Below are 23,454 nucleotides of genomic sequence, written 5' to 3'. Positions count from 1 at the left end.
TGCTAGGGTGAAGGTCACATAACCTCGACGCTTCTAGAAATATTTGGCAGGCCAACATAATGCTTTCCAAGTTTGCGGAACAAATGAAATTCTGCTGCTCTGTTGCACTTTGCCTCCAAACAACCATTACAACTAGCTTTATATATTGTCTGAGCAGCAGACCATCAAATGGTGTTTTTCTTCTTGTGCCAGAGCAGTCGGGAAGATGGAGAATAGTAATCTGCCAATAGGATGTAAGAGCATAGTGTGTGTCTATATTTGGTGGTAAAATCATCCTATTATGCTTTTTTGTTTTGTTTGGTGCTTATGAAAACGAAGAGGAATGGAAGCTGATGACTGTGTGTGTATAACGTTAACCAGGCGTAGGGAATATTCAGTGTCTTGCGAGGGTGCAGGCATTGCTGCTTGGTGAGTTTTCACTGGAAATTGCAAACATTGCGAATGAATGGCCAAAGGGCAGAGAAGAGCAGGAGAATTCAAGGCTGCTTCTGAGGACTTTATTTGCATACTCAATATAGAGTGTGGCCTCCAACAGAGACACTGCACCACCGTGTTTGTGTTTATATGTGGTGTGTGAGTTCAACTCCATTGGAACTCCATTTTATGTTGCCTTTTAGTTAGTTACTGATATTCTAGATATGAAAACAAACAATATCAGCTGATTTTTCTCCACTTACAGTCATTTTTAATCTTGCGAGACATTCTCTCTCTCTCTCTCTCTCTCACTCTCTCTCTCTTTCTCGCGCTCTTCTGCATGGTTCACCATTTGCTCTAACCAATTTTGCATTTGTGGTTGTAAAAAATTAATCTAAGTGTTGGCCGGTGGGGAATGCTGGGGATTCGGGCTGATTTATTGCAGACTTAATTCAGAATGGCTGGAGATGATGAACGCCACTGAAAGTGGGCAGTTGCGTTTTGGAAGTGTGAAACTGGCTGTTCCGAGTTGTTTGATTGAAAATCACATAAATCAGGAACCTCCAAGCTCGGAGCAGAGTCTTACAAATCTCTGAACAAAAATCGGCGCCCTGTACATTACATTATTAGCGCAGCGTCTCTTAAAATGCCTGGGATTTATATGCCTTTCAAATTTAAAGCTCAGATAAGAGCGACATAGATTTTTCAAGTTTGCTTTTTCGGACAGCTAATCTACTGCCTCATGAAAGCACTATTTAGCTGTTAAACAAGGTGACAACAGTGAAAAGCACTCAAAGCGCAGTGCTTTAACAAATGGAGGCTCATATTCCAACGTAAATGTTCAATGACCTTAAAGGAAGGCTCACAACATTGTGTGAGATTACAGTCTTCTTATGAGATCTCTGAATAAACCTTAAGGCGCATGTTGTGGTAGTAGCGATAGCTTACTACAAAGCATGTAGCTTGTTTCATGTTCAAGTAGTAGGAATGCTGCATGTTAGAAGGCAGATATCAAGGCTAAACCTGGGAGCGCATGGGACCTGGTCAGCCCAGTTCTCTGCTCCACTCTCTTTCTCTGCTAAACTCTTTCACAGGAGAAGAAGATCTCTGGCCTGCCGCTTGGGTCTCTGGTAAAAAGCAGCAATCTGAAAGTCATTCACAGGGCCGTCCCGAGGGACCTGAGGCCTGAGCTAATCACAACTTCGACCCAATTCTGGATTCCAATGACTGAAACAATTGAGCTGAGGTCTCCCTCTGGACCAGAACAAAGTCAGTGCGAGTGCAACTTTAGCGCACCACAGCCCTGTGCCATGACACCTCTGCCACTTATACTGCGCGTGATGTGCATAGAGAGGTGTGTTTGATACTATGAACAGTCAATAAGAAAGACTCCAGCACAGATATTCAGTCCACTTACATACAGTCTGCCATTCACAAGTTGGCCACTGATGCACTCCACAGGAAGTACAAGGCAAGCTTACAGCATTTCACAGCAACATGGGCTAGCAGTTATGACAGAAAATCTTCACTTTTGCTATGGACTTCACAAAGATACTGTGTAGTGTTTTTTTTTATTTTACTCCAAACTCCTCAAAATAATTCTCATACTAGGTTTGAGCTCATATTTTAACAAAAAATGTTGATTGTTTTTACACCACTGCCACTAAGTTCAAAAAGTTCTTCAGCCACTATGTTTGTATGGTTGGTATATCTTTAAAAAACTTTTTTGTATTTTATTTTTGTCCTTCAAGTCTAATTATGGTGTTTGTGTAAGTATATGTATAACAATAATATAGAAGAAAATATTTTTGTAATGATCTTTTCCAACATTTTTTATGCTTTAGAAATAATCATTCTGAAATCCCTATTAAATCTGTTTTAAATTTGTGGGCAATTTGTTTTTTTTTTATAGTTTTTATAGATGTGTTAATAGTGCTATCAGGCAGTTAAAAATATCTGATTATATCCATGCTCTCTGATTAATTAATTTTAATGAATCCTATTTAATCACATTCATATTTTAAACTAAGATCTGTTGAATTTTAGCTGAGGAGCAAAAGAATGAATAAATAACTGGCTTAGAAGCTCCCTGTTATGAACATCATCAGTCATGTTCTTTTTTTATTTTAGTCAATACAGTCAGTCATTTTTGTATAACCTCCATATTTTCATATATATTTACTAGGGCTCTTATTGTGAAAAGCAAAATGGCGCATTAGCGATAATACCTATCAGCTGGCGATGCTAACCGCTAACTAGCGATGCTAACCGCTATCTGGCGATGCTAACCGCGTTCCGAGCTGAATTAATGGCTGGTTTTTAACAACAGACGGACGGCGCTGTGCTGGTTAGATTAGTAGGTTGTAGAGTTTGATAAGCTTGGTTAATTATGGCTTTAGTTCACCTCATTCTTTAGTAATTTACCGCAAAACACCGGAATACAGCTAGCGGCTCAATGCTAGCAAACAGCCAAACTCATCAGTAAGAACTGGAGGTTGTTAGCCTGGATGCTAACTGAATTTCGAGCTGAATTAATCGCTGAATTCTGATATCAGAGCGGTGTTAGTGTGCTGGTTAGATATGGGAAGTTCTACTGTTACTTTGCTTTTGAGTTATGAAAGTTAGAAAACTAGCACCAGCTTACAGGGCTGTTCACTGTATATTTCTGTTCCATGTTTATATAAATCATATGACTCTATTATTATGTTTAAAAAACTGCTGTGATTATCTTCCCCAAAGCCCAAATTGAAATACTACATTTAACTGTAGCATGTGAAGAGTTGCTAAATACATAATATGCTAAATAAACACTGATATAATTTGTCAGTTGTTCTTTGTACTGTGCTAAAATCTCAAATGAGTAGACCAGTAGAAATATTTTGTGGTTTGAAATAAAATCATTTAACATTTGCCTTCAATTTTTCAGGGTTTTTGAAAAATTGTAATAGTATTGTTGTGATTCATTGGATTATTTTCTAAAGAACCCTAACTATTTGTGTATACGATGTTTGACATGTTGGGGCGGCAACTAATGATTATTTTGGTAGTCGACTAAGCTGATGATTATTTTTTTCAATTAGTGGATTAGTGATGGAAACAACTGAACATGAGATTTTAAAGGCATTTAAATATCTAGATGTTGTTTAAAAGTAGAAATTACTGCAATTTAGTGACTAAATATGTATTATATCTGTTGTTTTTGGGCACTTTGAGAGACCATAACCTGTGTTAGTGAGATATTTAGCCATCTCCCACTGCGCTTCTGTCTCCAGGACTTTGATTAATGTGGTACTGTTACAAATGAATGATTAGTTGAAATAAAAGTGATTGATGTTGAATATGAATATATGTTGAATAAGTAATCGGCACTGTTGATTATATCGACTAATCGTTGCAGCCCTGTTAAATATATTTAAAATATATTTAATTCATACTTTGGAAGCTTGGGAAGCTGTTTTCAGCAAAGTATACTTTAAAGTACACAGCCACTGTGGAGTGTTTTGCAAACATCTGTTTTAATATTTATTCTGTGAGCTGTTCTAAACCATGTTCCTCCTCTGCAGGTTGCAGGCTCTAAGGAAGGAGAAGTCTCGTGATGCAGCACGCTCGCGGCGGGGAAAGGAGAACTTTGAGTTCTACGAGCTGGCCAAGATGCTGCCGCTCCCTGGCGCCATCACCAGCCAGCTGGACAAAGCCTCCATCATCCGCCTCACCATCAGCTACCTGAAGATGAGGGACTTCGCCAATCAGGGGGACCCGCCATGGAACCTGCGCATTGAAGGACCACCACCCAACACCTCAGTGAAAGGTTAGAGATCACCAATTATGCTTTTCTGTTGTTGTTGTTTTTTTATAGCTGCTTTAAGAATAGGAACTCTCTTTAACCCATTTTGTTTGTAGCTCTATAAACAGCAAATAATAAAACTTAACTAGCCCTAGCACTAAGTCCAGGCCTGGGCATCATTTGCTGTATGGCTGCAGATGAGGGAGAGACAGCAGTGTGGATATGGACTCTTTGTCATGCTTTGTGGAAAGCTAATTAGTTGAGAATGGTACTACACTAAAACAGTCTATAGATTTAACAGTAACTATGGATTCTTTGTTGGGCAGTAACGACCGGGTGTGTAATGGGCCTGCTTAATCAACTAATGTTAACTGGGAGCTGATACAAGATGTATATAATATATAAAAAGTACACAAAAAATGTAATGTATATATAATATTTATTTTTTTAAATATATATATTTTTAGGGGCTTGTGTGGAATTGTATTTGGGAAATAAAAATAAGCAGCTTCTGGTCTGGACTTTATTGAATATATTTCTGTGTATAATATTTCTTTCTGGCGCACAGCGTAAATGAGAATCAGTTGGTTACAGTAGATTTGGAATGGCTGCAGTTCTGTGAATGGCCATGGGGACTGGAGAAATTGCAGGCGTTTTTAGCGAACTGCACGCTGTGTATTCTGGCCAGCACACAACAGATGGCATCATTGTCGTCTTGCTTTGAAGAGCTCCATGCATTTTAATGAGTAAATGTATATAGAGAACAATTTGGTGTGGAGCTCACCAGCCGATTCATGGCGGGAAATCCGTCGTCCGGGAACATTGCTGTAAGGTGGAGGGATGTATTAATTACAATCGACTATATATAATTTAATGAATCCTCAGCAAGGTTAGTTTTAAAACAGTAGGACAATGAGACCCACTTTTGTGTCCTTCTGTCTCATTGACAGCAGCACTTTAAATTGAATCAGGAGCTGGGCCCATTTTATTTGCACTACATTTCGAACAGAGCCTGCTATCGATTCCCGTTGTGTTGCCCTGCGTCACCAGAGTTAATGGATACTCTGGCCCACTGACGGTCCCTCCAAGCCCATGAATCTGTGTTTATTCTCCAATCGGAGCGACTCGGTGGCCTTGACCCGAAGCGACGCAGAGCTTTCCCTCTCCAGCTCACGCTGGATTGTTTTAGGATAAAAGAGCCCGGCATGTTTTGATAGGCGTGCAGCTGTCAGAGAGAGGCGGGAACGTGGAGCATGCTAATACAAGCATATGGTGCATTATTGCATCAGGTGGAGCGGCTTAGAGGGCAAGGCCCATTTCTCCTCTGGATTGTCGGCGCACATGAGTCAAGGTGAGCCGGAGGAAAATAATATTGTTTCTGATGCATGGAAGTCCCCAGTTCATTTGGCAGTCCAGTCCTTCAATCAATTTGCCTGTGACTTTACATGCGGAGCTGTGGCGGCGGGCCCTGCGACTGTTATTACACCAGAACCGCTGAGGAAAAAACCCCGAGCTGACTTCTTGTAAGGCATTTCTACCTAATAACTGATGATTGTAACCTTTAGGGAAATCTCAGCACAGCTGCGTTTGGCAGATTTCCTTGCTCTCCAGGAACGGCTCTTTGCTTAAAGAAAAATCAACATTCTTTTTTCTTTTTTTATTCTCATTTCTATACGAATAAAGCACAGGTATGAGCTGGCATTTGTTCTGTGGTGATGGCTTCCACAGTCGCCAAACATCATTCGAATGAAAGCCCTCTTCTCTTGAATACAAAACAAGGGTGACACAGCACAGATTGCAGGCCCTTATCGGTAATAAAAGCTCCTGATATTACTGGCATCTGAACTAAAAGAATTTGACCTCCACTTCTCAAGAGTTGATTTATTATCATAACTCCTGCGAGTGAGCTGCCTCTCCTCTTCGCGCCTGTTGACCTTTATCGTAATTGACCCATCAACTAATTTTTTTTTCAGGAGCGTTTTAACCGAAATTTGCTAGTCTCTGTCAGAGGCGTTTCACATCTGTTGAAGGACACTGCACAAACAAGCATGACCTTTCTGTTGTTTGGAGGCTGGCGCGGGCCTCCTGACCCCCTCCACCACCTGTGCATTCATTATTCATGCATGCAGAGCAGAGAGCAGTCACCAAAATGCCACACTTCACCAGGCACATACACTCTCTCACACACACACACACTTCCAAAACTATACACTGCTAGCTGCATTGCATATCTCAAGTCTATAGACAGCCACAGTACACAAGACATGCATGCAGTCAAATACGTATTGATGAACGAAAATTAACCCAAGAAGATTTCTGTGCATTATTTCGGGACCAAAATGAAGCAGTGGTCGGGCATCTATAGGTCTAGGGAGATCGGCTCTTATAGATGTTCCGTGTATTGTGTTTTCTGATCAACTACGCAGCATATAGGCATCTTTTGGCCAGACTGATTGAAAAAGCCTCTTGCCTGGGATTAATACCTGAGATTCAGCTGCCTGGCTTTTATTAGTGAAGCAGTGAAGGTCTTTGTGTGCTCTCTGGTTGTCAGTGTTTGATCTCCAGTGACTGCAGCGCTGCATGGATATGTCATTCTTTTTTAGATCCCAAAACCTCTTGATTTACAACAGCTCTGTTTATTGTGAAAAAAATTCAGTGCCGAACATTCACAGGGCAATCCTGTGTCTTTTTTCTTTGTGCCTCCTTCTGGCTTTATCTTGCAGACAATATCATTAAATGTCCCTGAAAGTTTTATATTTTATCCAAAGCAATGAATTAATTCTCTTTACAGTTGGGGCACTCATAAAAATTTCACTTTTTTTTCCCCTCCACACATTACCAGGGCTGAAGGAATGGAACTGGTGCCAGACGTTCATGTACTTGTCCCAATTAGCATAATTTCATCAATAAACTCCAAAGGGACCTTGAAGCAACATCAGACCTTCTTTCGCCTTCCCTCCCCCCTTTCCACTTTCCCTCTTCCACTCATTAAGTCTTCTAATGTCCCCTGGACCTCCCGCTCGGCATTTAGCTCTGCGCATGCGTGCCCGCCCGCCCTGCCACATGCATGTTTACAGTGGGGCTGATTCCCACCTGAGCACGGCCGTCACCCGCTCTAATTTAACCACATATCAACATATCAAATGCAGTCAACAGGGTGAGCTCATTAAAGCTTTTGACCAGTGCACAAAGTGATGGGCCCAGTCACTCTTTAGTCCTGGGCGCGCTCCTTTTGGTGGAGCAGGTTGGCAGTGAGTAGGGCATTGATTAAAGTGCTCTCTCCGGGTGCCCACTGTGCTACACTCATTGTTAATGGTAATGAGGGAATTAATGGCGTTTTACATCACAATGGACTCTCACAACACTGAAAAGAGCTTTTTTTTTGCTCCCTGTGTTCTGGACCTGGAAAATGGCAAGCTCAAAGGTGCTGCACCATGTAAAGCAGGGCATTTTGGGCAAAAAAATAAAAAAAATAAATAAATAAAGAAATAAACCAATAGCCTCCCTGATATTTCTCACTGTATAAATGGATTGTAATTTGCCCAGCTGTGAGTGTGAGATGTTCCAGTCCCCAGTCGTGGTGTAAGAAAAATTGAATGACAGTGAGCAAAACAGCAGTAATTATAAAACTAATTACTAAATGCTGATGATGCCCATAGGCTTTGCATAACTAAATTTAGAAGAGGAAATTGCTTTTGGCTGTGAGGAGGCTGTGGGCATGTTTGTGTTATTTTCTTTATTTTCGAATGCACACCAAAGAAAGTAGTAATTGCCATGGAAACAATTACTTGTACACCTTTTCTGTTTTTTTTTTCGTCTGGCAGAAACAGCTTGAGGAAGCATTGTTGTCGAACAATGTGTTTTAATAACAGTGAGCAGTATACATACTTTGCTCATGAATAGATTGCCGTTAAATGGAAAGAAACAGGGACGTACCACTGTGGAATGGTGGGGGAAAAAGCCTGTAATTTTCTTATTAAATTAGACCTTTTCATTGTGCAAGATTTTCTTTGGGACGCACAAACCCAGCTAACTGGTTGAGTCTTAATCGTGAGACGACTGCATAGAGCACTTGTGTGCGACTATGCTTTTAATGGCCTATTTCTCTTTCGAATGGAGACAACAAAGCCAGTGTTGGCAGTGGCTGTGTGAGACAGCCCTCCAGGGTGCCTTCAGTTTCCCAATAGCCTTGTTTGTGAGTGTGTTTGTGGGTCCTGGGGTGTGTTTGTGTGCACCGCTGTGTGTGTTTGCGTGTGTGTGCCCGAGTCTTTGTGCATGTTTATCTACAGGAAGGCCTGCATTTTCTAGGAAGCAGAAGCAGTGCGAAACTTCACTACTGGCAGCGAAAGAAAATGATCATTGTTCCCCACCAAATCGAAAGTGCTCCATGATGATATATGGCTAAATGCTTTTATTCTCATTGGCCTGTTAGACTCATGCTATATGGATGTCAGCTCTATACCTCCAGCAGACTGGCTGGGGATAATTAGTCCTTTTGCAAATGGTCCAATAATGGAGAAATAAATCAGAGAGACAGTTGAAATGAATATGGAAGTGTTTCCAGCTATGTGGCTGAACCTGTAGTCAGCTGTGGCTAATATCTTCACAAAGTATTACAAATCACTGTGCTTTTACTGCACACTGTACTGAAGGAAAGCCTACAGGCCTATCCAGCTGTACCGTGCCAGAGAGCCAACAAGCAAAATTGCAGAGCAGTCGAACTATAAATGCTGCACTTGTCTCATACAAACAGGCCAAAAATAACCATTATCTGATTGCTTCAGATTACTGACATTTTTCAAATAATAATAAAAAATGAATACGGCTTTCTTTTAAACCTGATTGTATTTCAGAGCAGTGCGAGTTCATCCTTTGTGCGTTTGCAGAGTGTGCATTCTACCTGTGTGTGCGCGAGCTCTGTGGGCTTGGCCAGCTGACAGGCTGCTCTCAGGATAGAGTGGCGCTCTTTTGAAGTGCAGCGTCTGAAAGCACAGCATGAGCCTCAAATAAAGTGAAGGGCATCCACTATTACAAGTAATGTCCTTAATAATCTTGTTAGTCCAGTCCCTCTCTCAGTATGAGACAAATGGAGCATTATTAGCTTATGGGCTGTAGTAAATAATTTAGTTTCCAATATTCAGGCTGCTTTGACAGTAAATTAGAATGACATGAAAAGAGCTTGTTGAATAAAGAAAGTATCCAATCAAATTTAATTGGCTTGACTTAAGCAGCAGTAATATGTTTTATAATTAAACCATGTTGTCTCAGAGGTTTATAACGTCACATGAATCAAAACGTCAGTAATGTTTCTGTGGTATCCTGCTTTTAAATGTCAGACGCTTTTCCCCCAGTATTTACAGGCTAATGCAATATGAGCAGAGTCTCTCCATATTCACTAAGTTCGATGTCCTTTAAAGCTTTACGCTTTAGCCTCTGTGAACCGAGCGCTGATTTATGCCGGTGAAACGTTAGCGCTAACGCTAATGCTCTGCAGCGGGCAGCGTGAGGGCTCAGTGAAGTGCGTGAGCTGTTAAGATTTGAGAGGAAGGTCATGGAGGCGGCTGCCCTCATCCGTGTTTGCCACTGTTCCTCCCCCTCGCAGGACACAAATGACTCCCCTAATCATCCAATTTAATCACACCATTTTCTGCCCCTCAGTAGCCCCCGCTCAGCTTAATCAGCCCGTTTGCTTGCTGTCACAAAAGGGCTTCATATCGAAACCAATGGATTTTTAGCATTTAGCGGCGGGCTGAGTGCAGGGCGAGAGCGGCGGGGTCGAGAGGCGGCAGCGCCCGCTCAAAAACCGAGCGATTCATGCGTGAAGCATTTAGCTATTGCTATCTCAACGCATGACTAACAGTTTTCAGTCACCCGTTTTATTCATTAATATCTATAATAAGCTAGTTTGATAACGCTGGCTAGTGCGGGGATTTTCTTTTTTTTGCTTTCTCCTACTACATTACCCGCCTGTTGAGGTGTTGATTGTTTTGACACTGGGGCAGGCCACATGCAGAACACATGAGCAAGGTTAAAATGTTGCCTCTTGACCCTATTGAGTCATGCACAACAGCTCTGCTGATGATGTAGCCAAGCCAACATAGCAGCATAAGCAACATTCCTACAGTATGGACCCATATGATCCGCCATTCCTTCTGCTATTCTGTCTCTCTATCTCTCACTCTCTACAGTGGTCCAGTGTTCAGACTGGCTGCAGCCCCACTGTGGAGTCCAGACATGCTGTCCAGCTGCAGGCTAGCCTCTGCAGGGTTGCCTCTGCTCTCTGCAGTGTGTCCATCTTGGAGGCTGGCGGTCAGCTACGCTGGGACCAGAGCCCACTCAATCAGCAGATAGCCCAAGGCCTCCGACAGCGCCTCAGCCTGTCCCCATCCCCCACTCAATCACGCTATCTGCCTTCACATGGTGGCCACCGCTAATGAGAATGTATATGTACGCATGAATAATACATGAAATTCATTGTTTTTGGTTGCGGAAGCTCTCGCCACAAGTAGCTTCTTGATAGGAGTCTGTGTTTGAAGTCCCCGGCTGAATGGCAAGCAGTGTTTGATGGAATTTGTTGCTTGTTTTAAGTAATTAGAAATAACACAGACTTCTCCTTGTCGCTCCATTCTCGCCCTGAAAATCTCAGTTGGACGGCACCTAGGAGAAAATTACTTAATTTACGCTTTATCAATCCCCTATGACCCAAGATTCATTTATAGTTTCCAGTCCAATCTTATTGTAGAAATTTTCACATTTTCTATGAGAGATAATAAGACGGGAGCCAGTGAAAATCGACACAATTAACTGGAATTCCTGAGTCCTTGCTAAACTGTTAATGAAATATAGATTTGACGAGAGACTTGGACACAGCCTCATGCAAGATACTTTAGTTTAAGAGACTCGGAGGACACTCTTTCATCTTTGAAAATAGACTACTGAATAACTCGCTGCTCTCTTTGGTTTAATATTACAATGATATTTTGTATGAATGCTTTCTTGTTGAAACAGCAGGTGATAGACTGAAGAACAGGTTCAAGGCAGTGAACACAATGTAATTACCCTGCCACTGGAAAGCAGTTTCCTGAACAAGGATCTGCCTAGTCTGATAGTATTTGCCTATTTGAGGATAAATAAGTTATCCTGATAAATAGGCACGGCAACATACCAAGCTTATATGTTTGTCTGCTTTTTTTTTTTTTGCAGCCTTTTATTTTTTTTGTAATTTTGTAATTTAATAATTTCTAGTTACCCCAAAAGCTAGGCCTTAGCCTATCGCACAATGCTAACAGTATTTATAGGATGAATGATTAGAATATGCTATAAAACATTATTGGATAGATTAACATTTTTCAGTGAGAATGCTATCTGACACTTCTGTTGCATCCGCTAACAGACGTCCATGCTTACTTGAACTTGAAGCAAAATGCAAACAGTAAATTCTGTTGTGTCAACATAGGATTCCTACACTGGTTAACATTATAATGAGTAAAATGAGAAGAGAGAGGGCCATTATAAGAGCTACTCATGTTTGGAGTCATTATTAGAAAAAGTGGCAAATAATGTTGGAAATTCAACAACGCAGTGACACATGTTGGCATAGCAATGCTTGTTTGTATAAAATGTATTTGTTTGTTAATATTTTTGTGTACTAATCTGCACTACTAAAATAAGCAAAATGCATATATGTTAAGAAATGTAAGAACTGTGGGAACAACATAAAATCTGTCATCACGTTTGCTGCTCTAGAGGTTATATGATCTGGGTTTACCCTGCAATAGTCAGAGCTTTCTAGATACTGTATATCTAGAAAGAAGTGAGCTTAGATTAAGGAGGGATTCTGTTTGTTCATAGGTTATTTTTTGGTAGGTCTGTTACTTGGCAGTTGAGGCAATGGACCATGAACATAGTGTTAGGCTGTGCTTCTGGATTCTTGTCGAGCCAGTATCAGATTGTGGTGGTTTTGCTATTGTTGTTAGTTGAGTGAGTAGTAGTTCCTGGCTGAGCCCTATGCATAACCCCAGCTGTTAGGGGCAGGATTTGTCAATTTCCTGTATTATATTACTTGGGGTGTTTTACGTGTTTAAAGGGGTTCTGAAAAGACAGAATTAAGATAGCATTACTGCTTACTTCAGCACTAATACTGTATATAGTTTTCACATTAATAACAAACCAAAACAAAACCTACTGTGTTTCAACTATTTTTATTTACGTCCAGGTATTGACAAGAAATTGGGGATATGATTTTTATTGCGATAAAGTGGTTATGATTCCATATATTGTTATATATTGTAATACTGTTAGCAAGGCAATAAATTGCAATTGTTTCGACCAAATTGCACTTTTTATGCAATCAGAAAGAGCACAACACTGCTGCCTAATGTTTGAGTTTAAAAACAGCTTAAAATGATCCACTGTCTACTACCGATCTTAACATGTAAACAAGCAATTAAAAATCAATTCTGTGTTTTTGGAAATAGAAAAATATTGTGATACAATATAATATCGATATCATCCCCTTTTTTCAGTGATTTTATTTTTCAAAAAAAAATGTCAATGAAAAAAAATAAATTGAGCTATTTATCGTGAAAAGTTAGCACAACGTAAAAAACTGTGACCAAATACTTTTTTTTTGCATGATAGAAATTATATATTCAGGTTTCTAGTTTATTTTAGTTTGATATCCTTGTTCTGCATGTAGCTGCAGTGTGGTTATACAGCATGTGCAGCTTCTAGACTGCGAGGACAGCAGAGCAGTGTCAATAATATCAGCAGTATTACACATCCTGCCTTTCACTATCAGTTCCTAAGCTGCCAAGCCAATTACAGCTAAAGGAAGCTTTGTGTGCCAAGAAGAGGCTGGGTAAATCCTCTGGCATACATTGCCATTGTTTTGAGCGGGTCAGGGAGAGCATGTTCCCCTGATTAATAACGCCTCTCTTTTCTTCCTCTCTGATTTGTTTGGGTGTCATTTCGTCTCTGTATGAAGGAGATGCATCTTAGCAGAGAGAGCTTTAATTTTAAGGACGAGAGAGAGAGAGAGAGAGAGAGAGAGAGAGAGAGAGAGAGAGGGAGACAGAGGGAAGGGGTTGAGGGGGCTGAAAGCATCGTTTGTCTTAACGGAGAGGAGATCAGTGTTTCCTGCATCGACTGCGTGTTGTGGCAGCTCGCTGCCAGAGACGGAGCTATAAAAAGAGCTGATGCCATTAAATGATATCAACTTCAAGGCTTCATTTTGATTTTGAACTTTTTTCTCTCTCTCTCTCTCTTTTTTTATACAACATTCAAATTATGCAGATCCTTTAATTAAACTCCGCCGTGGGTTTGTTGGTTTTTTGTCTGTACTGGTCGGTTTGAATTTGCATTGCTTGGATGTGAGGCAGCTGTATCTCCAGGCTCTGTGTAATGTGGCTTCTCTTATTCCATTTGCTTCATGTGACTGCTTTTTTCACAATCCCACAAGGCCAGAGGAGCTTTCTGCGCATGACTGTACGTTCCTTAAAATGCCTGAAATTGAAACGTCACTTTGTGTGAAATTGATATTAAGGCTCAGATGTTTACAATGAAAATCACACACACAATTGTTGTCTCTGAATCTTTTTTAAAGCTTACAGTAACTCTGGGGATGGCTGGTTTAGTTAAATGTGTGAATGTATGTGTCTGCAGGTAAATTTCATATGTCGGCTAGAATTTATTATCTAGAGTAAAAAAAAACTGATATTAAAACTTTTAATAAACCAACTTTTAACAGTTCTCGGTTTTAGGTCTGTAGGCAATTTCTACAAATTTAAAATTGTGCATCGTTAATATTAAAACTTCATATTAAAATTTCAGTCTTACTTAGTGACTTAATGGTCTGTCAGAATGTCTCATATAATCATCTAAACATTACTGGTAAATTAGATCACGATAACCTTTTTTAACAGATGATAAATTGTCCCAGGATTTATCACAATAAATGATTGTCATTTTCAAAAAACACTAATATATGGTTGTGTGTTTGTATGTGTACATATAAGCATGCATATTAAACACTGTTTTTAAATAGTCAACATACCAGCTCAAAATATTGACATAATTTATAGTATTATAGCATAATTATTGTGACTGTGATTTTTTTTTTTGCTTTATCTTAAACTTTAGATTTCAAAGCTGTTAAAAGCTCTAGGAAAATGAACAGTAAGATCAGTGTTGTGGCACAAAATATTAATATAGTGATATATTTGTTTTTTGTTTGTTTGTTAAAGAAACATTATTGATATGTGGTGTCCTGTATCTATATTTGTTTTGAAACATAAGCATTCTAAACTTGTCCCCCCTAAAATTCATCCCCCCAATTTGACTTACTAAAGCTACTGTTTCATTACTCCACATGGTGGTGCTAATTAAATTAATAGGGTGAAGAATATTGTTGAAACTGACACCAATAAATCCAAATTTCCAGGAGTTTGATTAATTCGGAGTATTTATCCTTTTCAGTAGCACAGATGTGTAAAGAATTGTATTGAAGTATATGGAGTATCACAGCATTGTATTATGAGTTGCCCTGTGATTTCCACCCTTTATTGGTGTGGGAATGACATTAATATGTACGAATCTTAGCTGTTAACAAATACATTTATCTTTTATTTGCAGAAAACTATGGAAATACTGTGGTGTTACCATTGTTCATATTCCTGTGTTGCTAAGATTGTTAGCTAAAATTACCCATACATTATCAGGATTTCTTATTAAAATTAAATTTTAAATAGATATTTTTAAAAACACTAGGTATACATAAAATGTAATGACACCAGGGAGACTGGTGAGTTGACTGGGAGAACCACCACATCGCGTATTGCACATTGCACATTGCAATTCAGGGTGCGGATTCGCCACAGTGGAGAAAATGTCTGTCTTAATACAGATGCGCTGAGTAGCAGACCACATGACCTCAGCAGTGATCTGCTGGTGCACGGCATGCAGGCTTTCTGGGGGAGCTCGCCGCTCCGACGGGAGATGAGCTACGTAATGATTATTCTCCATGTCACACTGGGTGAGTTTTTGTTGACACGCGAGACGTAGGAGGGCTAGATTAAAATTTAAAACCCAAACAAGCATTGAGAACGGTGGCCGGCCATACAAGATGCGTGGCGATCGCTCCTGCACAGGCCGATTTGCTCCTGGAGCCCAATAAGGGAGGAGAAAGAAAGTCCTTAATTGACAATTTCTTGAAAATTGCTGAGGGGAAAACAAAAGACCAGCCTTGGTTTGCCAGGGTGTAATAAGCCGTTTCTCATCACTGTCTCTGTGATTGAGCCTATACAAAATCGATTTATTTCTTGGGTAACTCAGAATAATTGAAATACAGACAACGTTTGGTTCCAATTTACCAGCAATAAAGTTGTAATAGGGTTTTCTCTGCAATTTTAGACTTAATGCACTCATTCTAAAGAGCAGTATTTTGCCAGTCGAACAAATAGCATCACTGAGGCTTACGACCAGTAATAGTCCCACATTGATGCACACATTAAACTTGTTAAATCAATTCGGTAGACACTTTCTAAAGTGGACTGTCTGTTCTCTTTCTCCTCCAGCCCTCTCATAGCCTGTACACGTATCAATCACTGGCAGCCGCCCCATAATGATTCAGGCCTTTTAGTTTGTAATTATTTATGCTAGGCAGACACAGCCACAGAGAAATATCTGACAAGTGAGCATATTTATAGGCAGCGGAACACTTACACGAGGCGTACACACACGCACAAGGCGTGAAAAGTTGAGAGCTGGTCAGGGGCGATCGAATTGGGACTGGGTTTGCAAAGATTTTAGTACTTTTTAGACCTTTTTATATTTTATTTATCCTTTTTTTTTTTTGGGCTGCTGGTAATGAATGCCTGGTTAACCCACTCAAATCAATGGCATCATGAGTGGAAAAGAGGGACTACTTTTTCTTTTTTTTTTTTTTTTGGATTTAGTGCTGAAACCTTTTGCACGACATTTGCATAGTACTACGCGCCAACAGTGTGACTTAATAGCAGTGATTAAACAGAATGTTAAGTATGTGTCTGAGAAAGGCAATTTCATTACTGTGATTTAACGTAAATCTCTTAGACAAATTGCCGTAAACAAACCTGTGTGAAATAAGCACTTTGTGAATATATGTAATTTGTGTTGTTCTGGCTGGTGGTATTCACCTTTTCTGGCTCGTGCTTGGCAGGGCGGTGGGCTTTGTAGTCTGTGGTGATGCTGTCCAGCAGGGTCCAGTCAGTGTGGGTCGGGCGGGGGGGGGGGGGGGGGGCAGTGCCTTAGCTCTGGGACAGCAGAACGTGCGGGGCAGCGAGGATGCAGCGGCTGGCCTTTTTTTAACGCTGGTACACAGGTACAGTAATTAAACTGTCTCAGTGCTGAATCCCCTCTGCCTGGCAGCTGCTGATGTATTATAGAGACATTCAGCTAATCGATTAAAAGCGCCCAGACGGGGGAGATGTCTGACAGCACTGTACTAAGATGAAATTAGTAAGAGCCACTAGAAGGGGTGCTGTGTTTGTGTGTGTGTGCGCGTTTGTGTGTGGGGTGGGGGTAGGGGGGGTACACAGGTGACTTGGGCCCAGTGGGAGCAAGGCAGGGTAAAGGCGACGGTGCGTGCGGCTCCACGTGTAATTAGGACAGCCGTGTTTCAACAGGATTTCCAAATTATCACCAGTGCAAGAGAGGGGAGGCACTGGGGGCCGAGAAGGGAGCGGGTGGGGGTGTTGGGTGAACTACGAGGGGAGGAACGAGGGAAAAGGCGGCGAGGGGGGGCGGCAGGCATGGAGGGGCTGCTAGCTTTCCAGCAAAACCTGGCCCTCGTCCAGCACAGCTGAAAATTACACGAAATTATTCAGCTGCCGGGGAATGTGAAATCGGACTAATTGCCTTTTGAAGTAGCCCGTAGCTGTGGCTAGAAGGGCCGGGCTTGGCCGCAGCCCGCCTGCTCCGGAGCGGCGCGCAACCTCAATCGATTTCACAGCTGATATTCCTCCGAATCAACACTTATTTTCCACTGCATGCAGGGGCCCCTTTTAAATGTAAATCCGCTGTAAACTGCACTTGTTGGTCCTCGCAACAAACAAGGCAGGAGGGTGTCTGCGAACGTAGAAATAAGCAGAATTTATTTTACTTCAAAAGACGAGCGCCGACTGCTTCAGTGAGCGCCGGAGCCCGGTAAACACTGCAGTTTGTCTTCCCCCAACTGTTCCGTTGGTGAAAATACACTTCAAAAAAGTGCTAGCTTTAGTAGCTGCAAGCTTTGTGCAACAACACACGCGTCTTCAAAAGGGTTAACATAGGTTGGAACTCGCCTCCAGTCTCTGAAAGTTCCCATGTAAAGCCCATCTGCACTATCAAAGAGCGTGCACGGCGCTAACTGCAACTGGAGCCTAGCAAAGCCTCTGAAAGTGATGAAACAAAAAGAATGCTTAGTTGTTTAGTTGTTTAGAGCTGCTATCACTGCTCTTTGGAATCAATTTTCGACACAATTCAGTGTGTACTAGACGCAGCTCAGATAGTGAATCAGATGGAGGCTTGCTTCAGTTTTTTTTTTTTTTTTTTCTCGCTACTCAATAATTGCCTCAATTTAGGTCTGTATCCAGCAGCACCCCTGCCTTTCCATTAAGTCAAGCTGCTCAAAAACAGGGACACTTTTCATCTGCTTCCAGAATCACCACAATTACAAACCACTTTATGGGGGTCTGTCACTTCTAACAGCAGGATCAGCCCAGTCTGCTGTCCGTGGCCGCGCTGCTGTTACCCCACAGACGGCTGAATGACGCTTTTAAAAGGCAGCCTTTTTGAAATCATCTAAGAAGCGTTTCAAATGCGGGTCTGCGTCTAATGTCGGAACTCCTTCTTCTTTCTCTTCTTTGCCGCAAACCGCTCAGCGCTTCACTGATGGTGGAGCTGATCTGAATGCGGTGCTCAGCAGAAGGTTCAGGAGTGAGATTAGTTAGCCTTCTGTTTGTGTATCCCCCTGCCCTTCACCATGTGGAATGCTGGGAGAGCCTTAGATTTTCTGTAATGCTGAATGCATATTTAAGTCCTTTAATTAGGGGACAGGAAGCTGGTGTCACCCACGCTTATGTGATCTCTTTAATCAATAAACGACAAGGAGTGTGCATCTTAAACAGGCAGGCCGCTTCCTGTTTACTCACAGTACTGACATGCACAAAGACAAGCCTCATACACACAAACTCACAACCGCACACTTGTTTTTATACAGTGACAGGACATGAGGACATATGCACCGTAACATTAGCTATAACAATAAAACCACATATTTAATATTGTATAGGATCTGCTTGAGAAAACAAATTACTGGTTGACTCCACTGGAGTCAGTATCTCCTCCGTGATAGGATAGGCTAGTCAATGCTCCACACATTGAGCAATGAGCCCTGGGTGCCCATGACCTCGGATCACTGGTTCACTGGTTGTTCTCCCTCTGATCACTTTGGGTATATACTAACCACTGGAAACAATCTACAAAACCTGCTTGATGTTTAAGATCAAATCATGGCTCTTGACACAGTGGCTCCGAACCCTTATGCTTGCCTATTCGCCTGTCAATTCTTTTCATGGTTCAAGCTCCCCCTCATAGACATGCATCTGTTTGCAGATAGAAGTGATCCATATTGTGCAACAAGGTAGAGTAATGTTATAGAAATGAACACAAATATGACTTATTCAAATATTCAAATATGAGCTATTCAATGTAATAGAAGGACTAATTTGTTCTCATTAGAGATCTCATGCTGGCTACACCAAAGTTACAAAGTGCAGAGCCAGACATCCCAGGCCTAGAGTGGAAATGACTAAGACACCATTTTCCCTAGGAAAAGTCAGTTTTCCATCAAATTTGATCACTAGCTTTAAAAACGGAAACAAATAAAACATGACTCTTGTTTAAATTGGTGGTTGGTAAATAGAAAAAGCAGAGCTCATTCTTTACATAGCAAATAAATAAAGAGAGTATCATTATTGTATTAATTTCATGCATTGTTTCCATGTAATCACTGTTTAGTCGCTGAGGTTAAATAGCAAAATGACTTTTAAGTATCGCCCTGATTGTGTTATCTCCTGGATCAGAGACTGTGCTGCGGTTAAAACCTCTTCCATTTGCTCTCTGTAGCTAAAAGCACTTTGTTCAGAGACGCCGGTTGGTTTTTCTCTGCTGCGATTAGCCAGACATTACATGGAAAACACCTTCAGCGGAGGCTGAGCCCGTGAAACATGTTTGTATTCGCCTCATTACTCTGCAAAGTCAGCTGAGAAATGCGACGGGCTGCCCTGCTCTCACACTCCACTCCTGCTCCCAGCCACTGTTTGCTGACATGCATATTCCCCCGTCGGCTCTAACGAGGAGCCAGCAAGTGTGTGTGTGTGTATGTGTGTATGTGCCTGGGTTGACCCTGTTCCTCACAGAACCCAAAAGGCCCTGCAGACTGAGCCACCAGTCTGAGCTAACGGCGGCATGCTCACATCAGCCTTGTCAGCCTTCAGCGCTCTGTACAGCTCTCTCTGTTAGACCTCTGACACTGCCGCAGGGCACTGCACCATGCCTTCAAAAATCTGCTCTGCTGAGTAGTGGCCTTATAAAATGTGTCTTATCCATAGCCTTGGTGCCAGACTTGTATGTCCTAAGCAGTTATGTACAAAACTAACACACAGTGTAGAAGCATGTGCCTCTGTTTACTTTCGGTTTCTCTCTATGAACACAGTATTTCTTCCTATCAAACTGCACAGTTCATCCATACTGTAGTACTGATCTGCAGATTGTTCCCAAAGAGAATCTGCTGCTGTTCATAATTAAATAGCTGTTTGTGCTTCACATGAGTGACACCTTGTGTAGTGGATGGATAAACCACAACATGCGTTAATGCCTGTTAATGCCACCAACAACACAACACCACATGATTAATAATAGTATAAATAACTAGCAAGCTGCCCGTCACCTTGACTACAATTCAGCTACTACTTAATTTCTTCCATAATGAACAGGAATGTACTGAATACTGTATTTTTCGCACTATAAAGAACTTCTAATTCAGCAGGTCTCACCGCTGGGTGTGGGGGGGGGTTTAGCTAACTAAGTTAGTAAAGCTAAGTAAAGCTCTTCCGTTTTTTTACAGTAAGCTTAGGTTCACAAATTTTTCCAGCACTAAATCTGGAGCATTAGCATTAGCGGCTAACCACTAGCAACAGAGCTACACTGAGGTACTCCGTTAAGCTAGGGTGATATTAGCTAGCAGTTTGTCCCACGTAGCTTGATTTAACATAAACATGCGGACTTCAGCCCATAATACTCACCTCTGTACGGTGAAAGAGCTAACACTGCGGTTAGCGGCTAATGCTAATGCTGCTCCAGCCCTGGTGCTGGAGAACTAGACTGAAACTCCTGTATAATGCTGCACTTCAGCGGAGTGGCTTTACTGCTCCTTACAACCAGACTGATTAAATTCATACATAAGGTGCACTGGATTAAAAGGGGCACTTATTGTGCCTTATATTGCGAAAAATACAGTACTGTCTATTTTAATCACTAAATTCTTATGTGTAACCCTCACTTCTTGTGATATAGCAGGATATAATAAAAACAAAATAGTTTTGGAGGAACATAAAAATGTGCCAATTTTAGCACAGACAAAACTGACTATTGCAATAAGATTCTGGAGATGGAAGGACAGTTCGGAGAAGAAGTGTAAGATTGAAAATGGTCTGTTTCATCATTGAAAAGATAGCCGGGATGGAGTGGATCTACACACCATACTGCAACCAACCAGAGGTTAGTAGACCTTTAGAGGACCTGTGGTGGCTTCACTCTTGAGAGCTATTGTTTGTTTTCAGTTATAGGGTTTTTTCTAATGACTCAGAAATAGAATCTGTATAAACTATAGTAAATTTAACCTCATAAACTCATAATGAGATGCTTCTCTCCTCATGGACTTTAGAAGACAAAGTTTAGTTTATGACAGTGCTGATATGCAGGTATTAGCTATTTGGAACATTTTAATTTAGTTTTTACAAAGGCTTCACTATCTCCCAGCCAGTGCAGTGTCATGTGTTTGTGTGTAGTGTAAGTATTAGCAGGCTGCATTAAAGCAGCTCTGAGCTCTTCTCTACCTCTTCATTTCCCCATTCTCTCCTCCCAGTCTCCTTATTAGCACATGATAAAATGCTCCATGGCTGCCTTCAACCAATCATGTTTTCAGTAGAGCAGTTAAACTATTTTATTGCCGCCACCCTCAAAGCTTTAGAGTCTTAAATTTTCTCCGTAATGGTAGATTAATTTCAGGCTGCCTAATGCAATCCAGGACAAAATACTTCAAACAGGTTTTTTTTCTTTTTTTGAGATGGAGTGGGGGGAGTTATAGTTTAAGTGGGGGAGGGGTGAAGCAATTGGAGCACAAAACCAATCAGTCTGCGGAGAAGGACAGCACAATGATGTGTTTTTTTTTTTTTTTTAAACACTCCCCTCCAGAAACATCCCAACATGGGAGATTGACCTGTTCTTTGGCCCAATTGCGTGGCGGGGGGCGAATGGGGTGAGGGGGCGCGGCCCGTGCGAGCGTCCGCTCTCTGCAGAGGAGATCTATTACAGGCCGCGGTGCAGACGAGACCTTCAAAAGGTGCTGGAGAAGAGCAGCGATAAGAGGTCCGGAGTGATAAGAGCTTGGGCTGCGTTACCTGCAGTCTGCTGCTGCTCACTGATAATGCTACATCATCTGCCTGCCGTGAAATGAGAAACAAAAAGCCCACTCTACGCAAAGGAGCCCAATTAGGTAGAGCACATTTATTATGTTTGATAATAGAGCTGGTGGGGTTGATATTGCTTGTAGATAATGCAGTGTACAAATAAGCTCTGATAATGATCTTAATTAAATCACTCTGATATGGGATACAGTACGGTGGTGGAACCTCGTGCTGCCGCTATGCTAATCTCTGCTATACTTCAGTGTTTTTCCTCTGCTGGGTAGAGAACACATTATTGTCTCACATCATGTACTAATGAGCATCACACACTACTCTACTACATTCAGACTAGGGGTAGGGGAAATGGCCCTAAAATAATATTACAATATTTCATGGTATTTTTGCGATAACGAAACCTTTGGCGATATGACAAAACACTATTTCAAGAATACACTACTGCAACACAATGACAAGCCATTTTATCATTGCATATGATACGATATGGCACCCCTAACTGAGATATTAAAATATACAAGAATTGTTTTAGATTTGTAACAGAAGTCGATGATAGTAAAATGAAGGTAAAATAGGAAGGAATAATATTGAACAGATATAATCTGTCTCTAGTAGTTATATAATAGGAAATAAGGACAGTGTAAATTTTACTTTTGCTAAAAACGGTAAAAAAAAAAAAAAAAAAACGTAGTACCCTGATGTGAAAATTAGGGGTGGGAGATATAACACGATTTTTCAGGGTATAATATCGTCCACGACATTAAAAATTGTTAGCGATATTTTTGTTTACGATACGATATTACGCACCTCTAATTAAGACCTAATTCAAAAGGCCTCGTCTTCATCCACCTCTGCTCCCTCATCCTCCGAGCTGACCTCTATACAGTATAATAAATTGGAGAGTCTCTTCTAAATCAGCGCTGAGTATTTAACACAACGTAGGAACTAATTCTCCCATTTAACTCAACATTTGCAATGAGATGACTTGTACCCTAATGGCTTGTAATTAATTCTTACACCCTCCGCTCGCCTTCCCTCCCCCATTTTTGTTTTATTTTTTTCCATGAGAACAGTTCTACGGCTAGTCGGTGGATTCGGACATTTTATCTAATGCATAATGTTCATTTCAGGTCTTTAATTAGGTTTAAATGAAAATTGGCTTGGCAGCAAGATGGATAGCAGCGAAGGCATCAAACCACCCAGCATGTCCTGGAGTTGTGAGGCTGAAAATGCAATTTGGTGGAGCAGCGCAGCGAGGAGTTCAGAGTTCATTAATTTTTACTGTGCAGGTACTCTCCCAGAGGTGCTCCCTGCCTGCTCCTGCTCCACCTGGACACCAGCACAAACACTGGACCTGTATGCTGTACTTCCTACACACACATACACGCACACACACACACCACAGAGCACAGATCTGGGAAAAGGCTGGCTCTTGTTTCACTATGGTGATTAATTGGTGGAGCGCCAGAGCATTGCAGTGGTCAGTATTGAGAAGCCTCTTCTACTGCAGCTATATCTACTGCTACACTTTACTGT

The 23,454-nt window shown here is 41.3% G+C and overlaps 1 protein-coding gene across 4 annotated transcripts in view; it reads left to right on the top strand.

Moving 5' to 3' along the window:
* Positions 1-23,454, top strand: part of LOC103033325 (neuronal PAS domain-containing protein 3) — a 281,074-nt gene that overhangs the window by 94,507 nt on the left and 163,113 nt on the right. For all 4 annotated transcript variants that reach the window (XM_049463946.1, XM_007253775.4, XM_049463948.1 and 1 more), the window contains one exon: positions 3,978-4,222. In XM_049463946.1, coding sequence (XP_049319903.1) covers positions 3,978-4,222 — 245 coding nt within the window. The remainder of the gene's footprint in view (positions 1-3,977; positions 4,223-23,454) is intronic.

Source organism: Astyanax mexicanus, chromosome 14 (genome assembly GCF_023375975.1).
Source record: "Astyanax mexicanus isolate ESR-SI-001 chromosome 14, AstMex3_surface, whole genome shotgun sequence".
Lineage (NCBI taxonomy): Eukaryota > Metazoa > Chordata > Actinopteri > Characiformes > Acestrorhamphidae > Astyanax > Astyanax mexicanus.
This window is presented reverse-complemented; position numbering and strand designations above follow the sequence as displayed.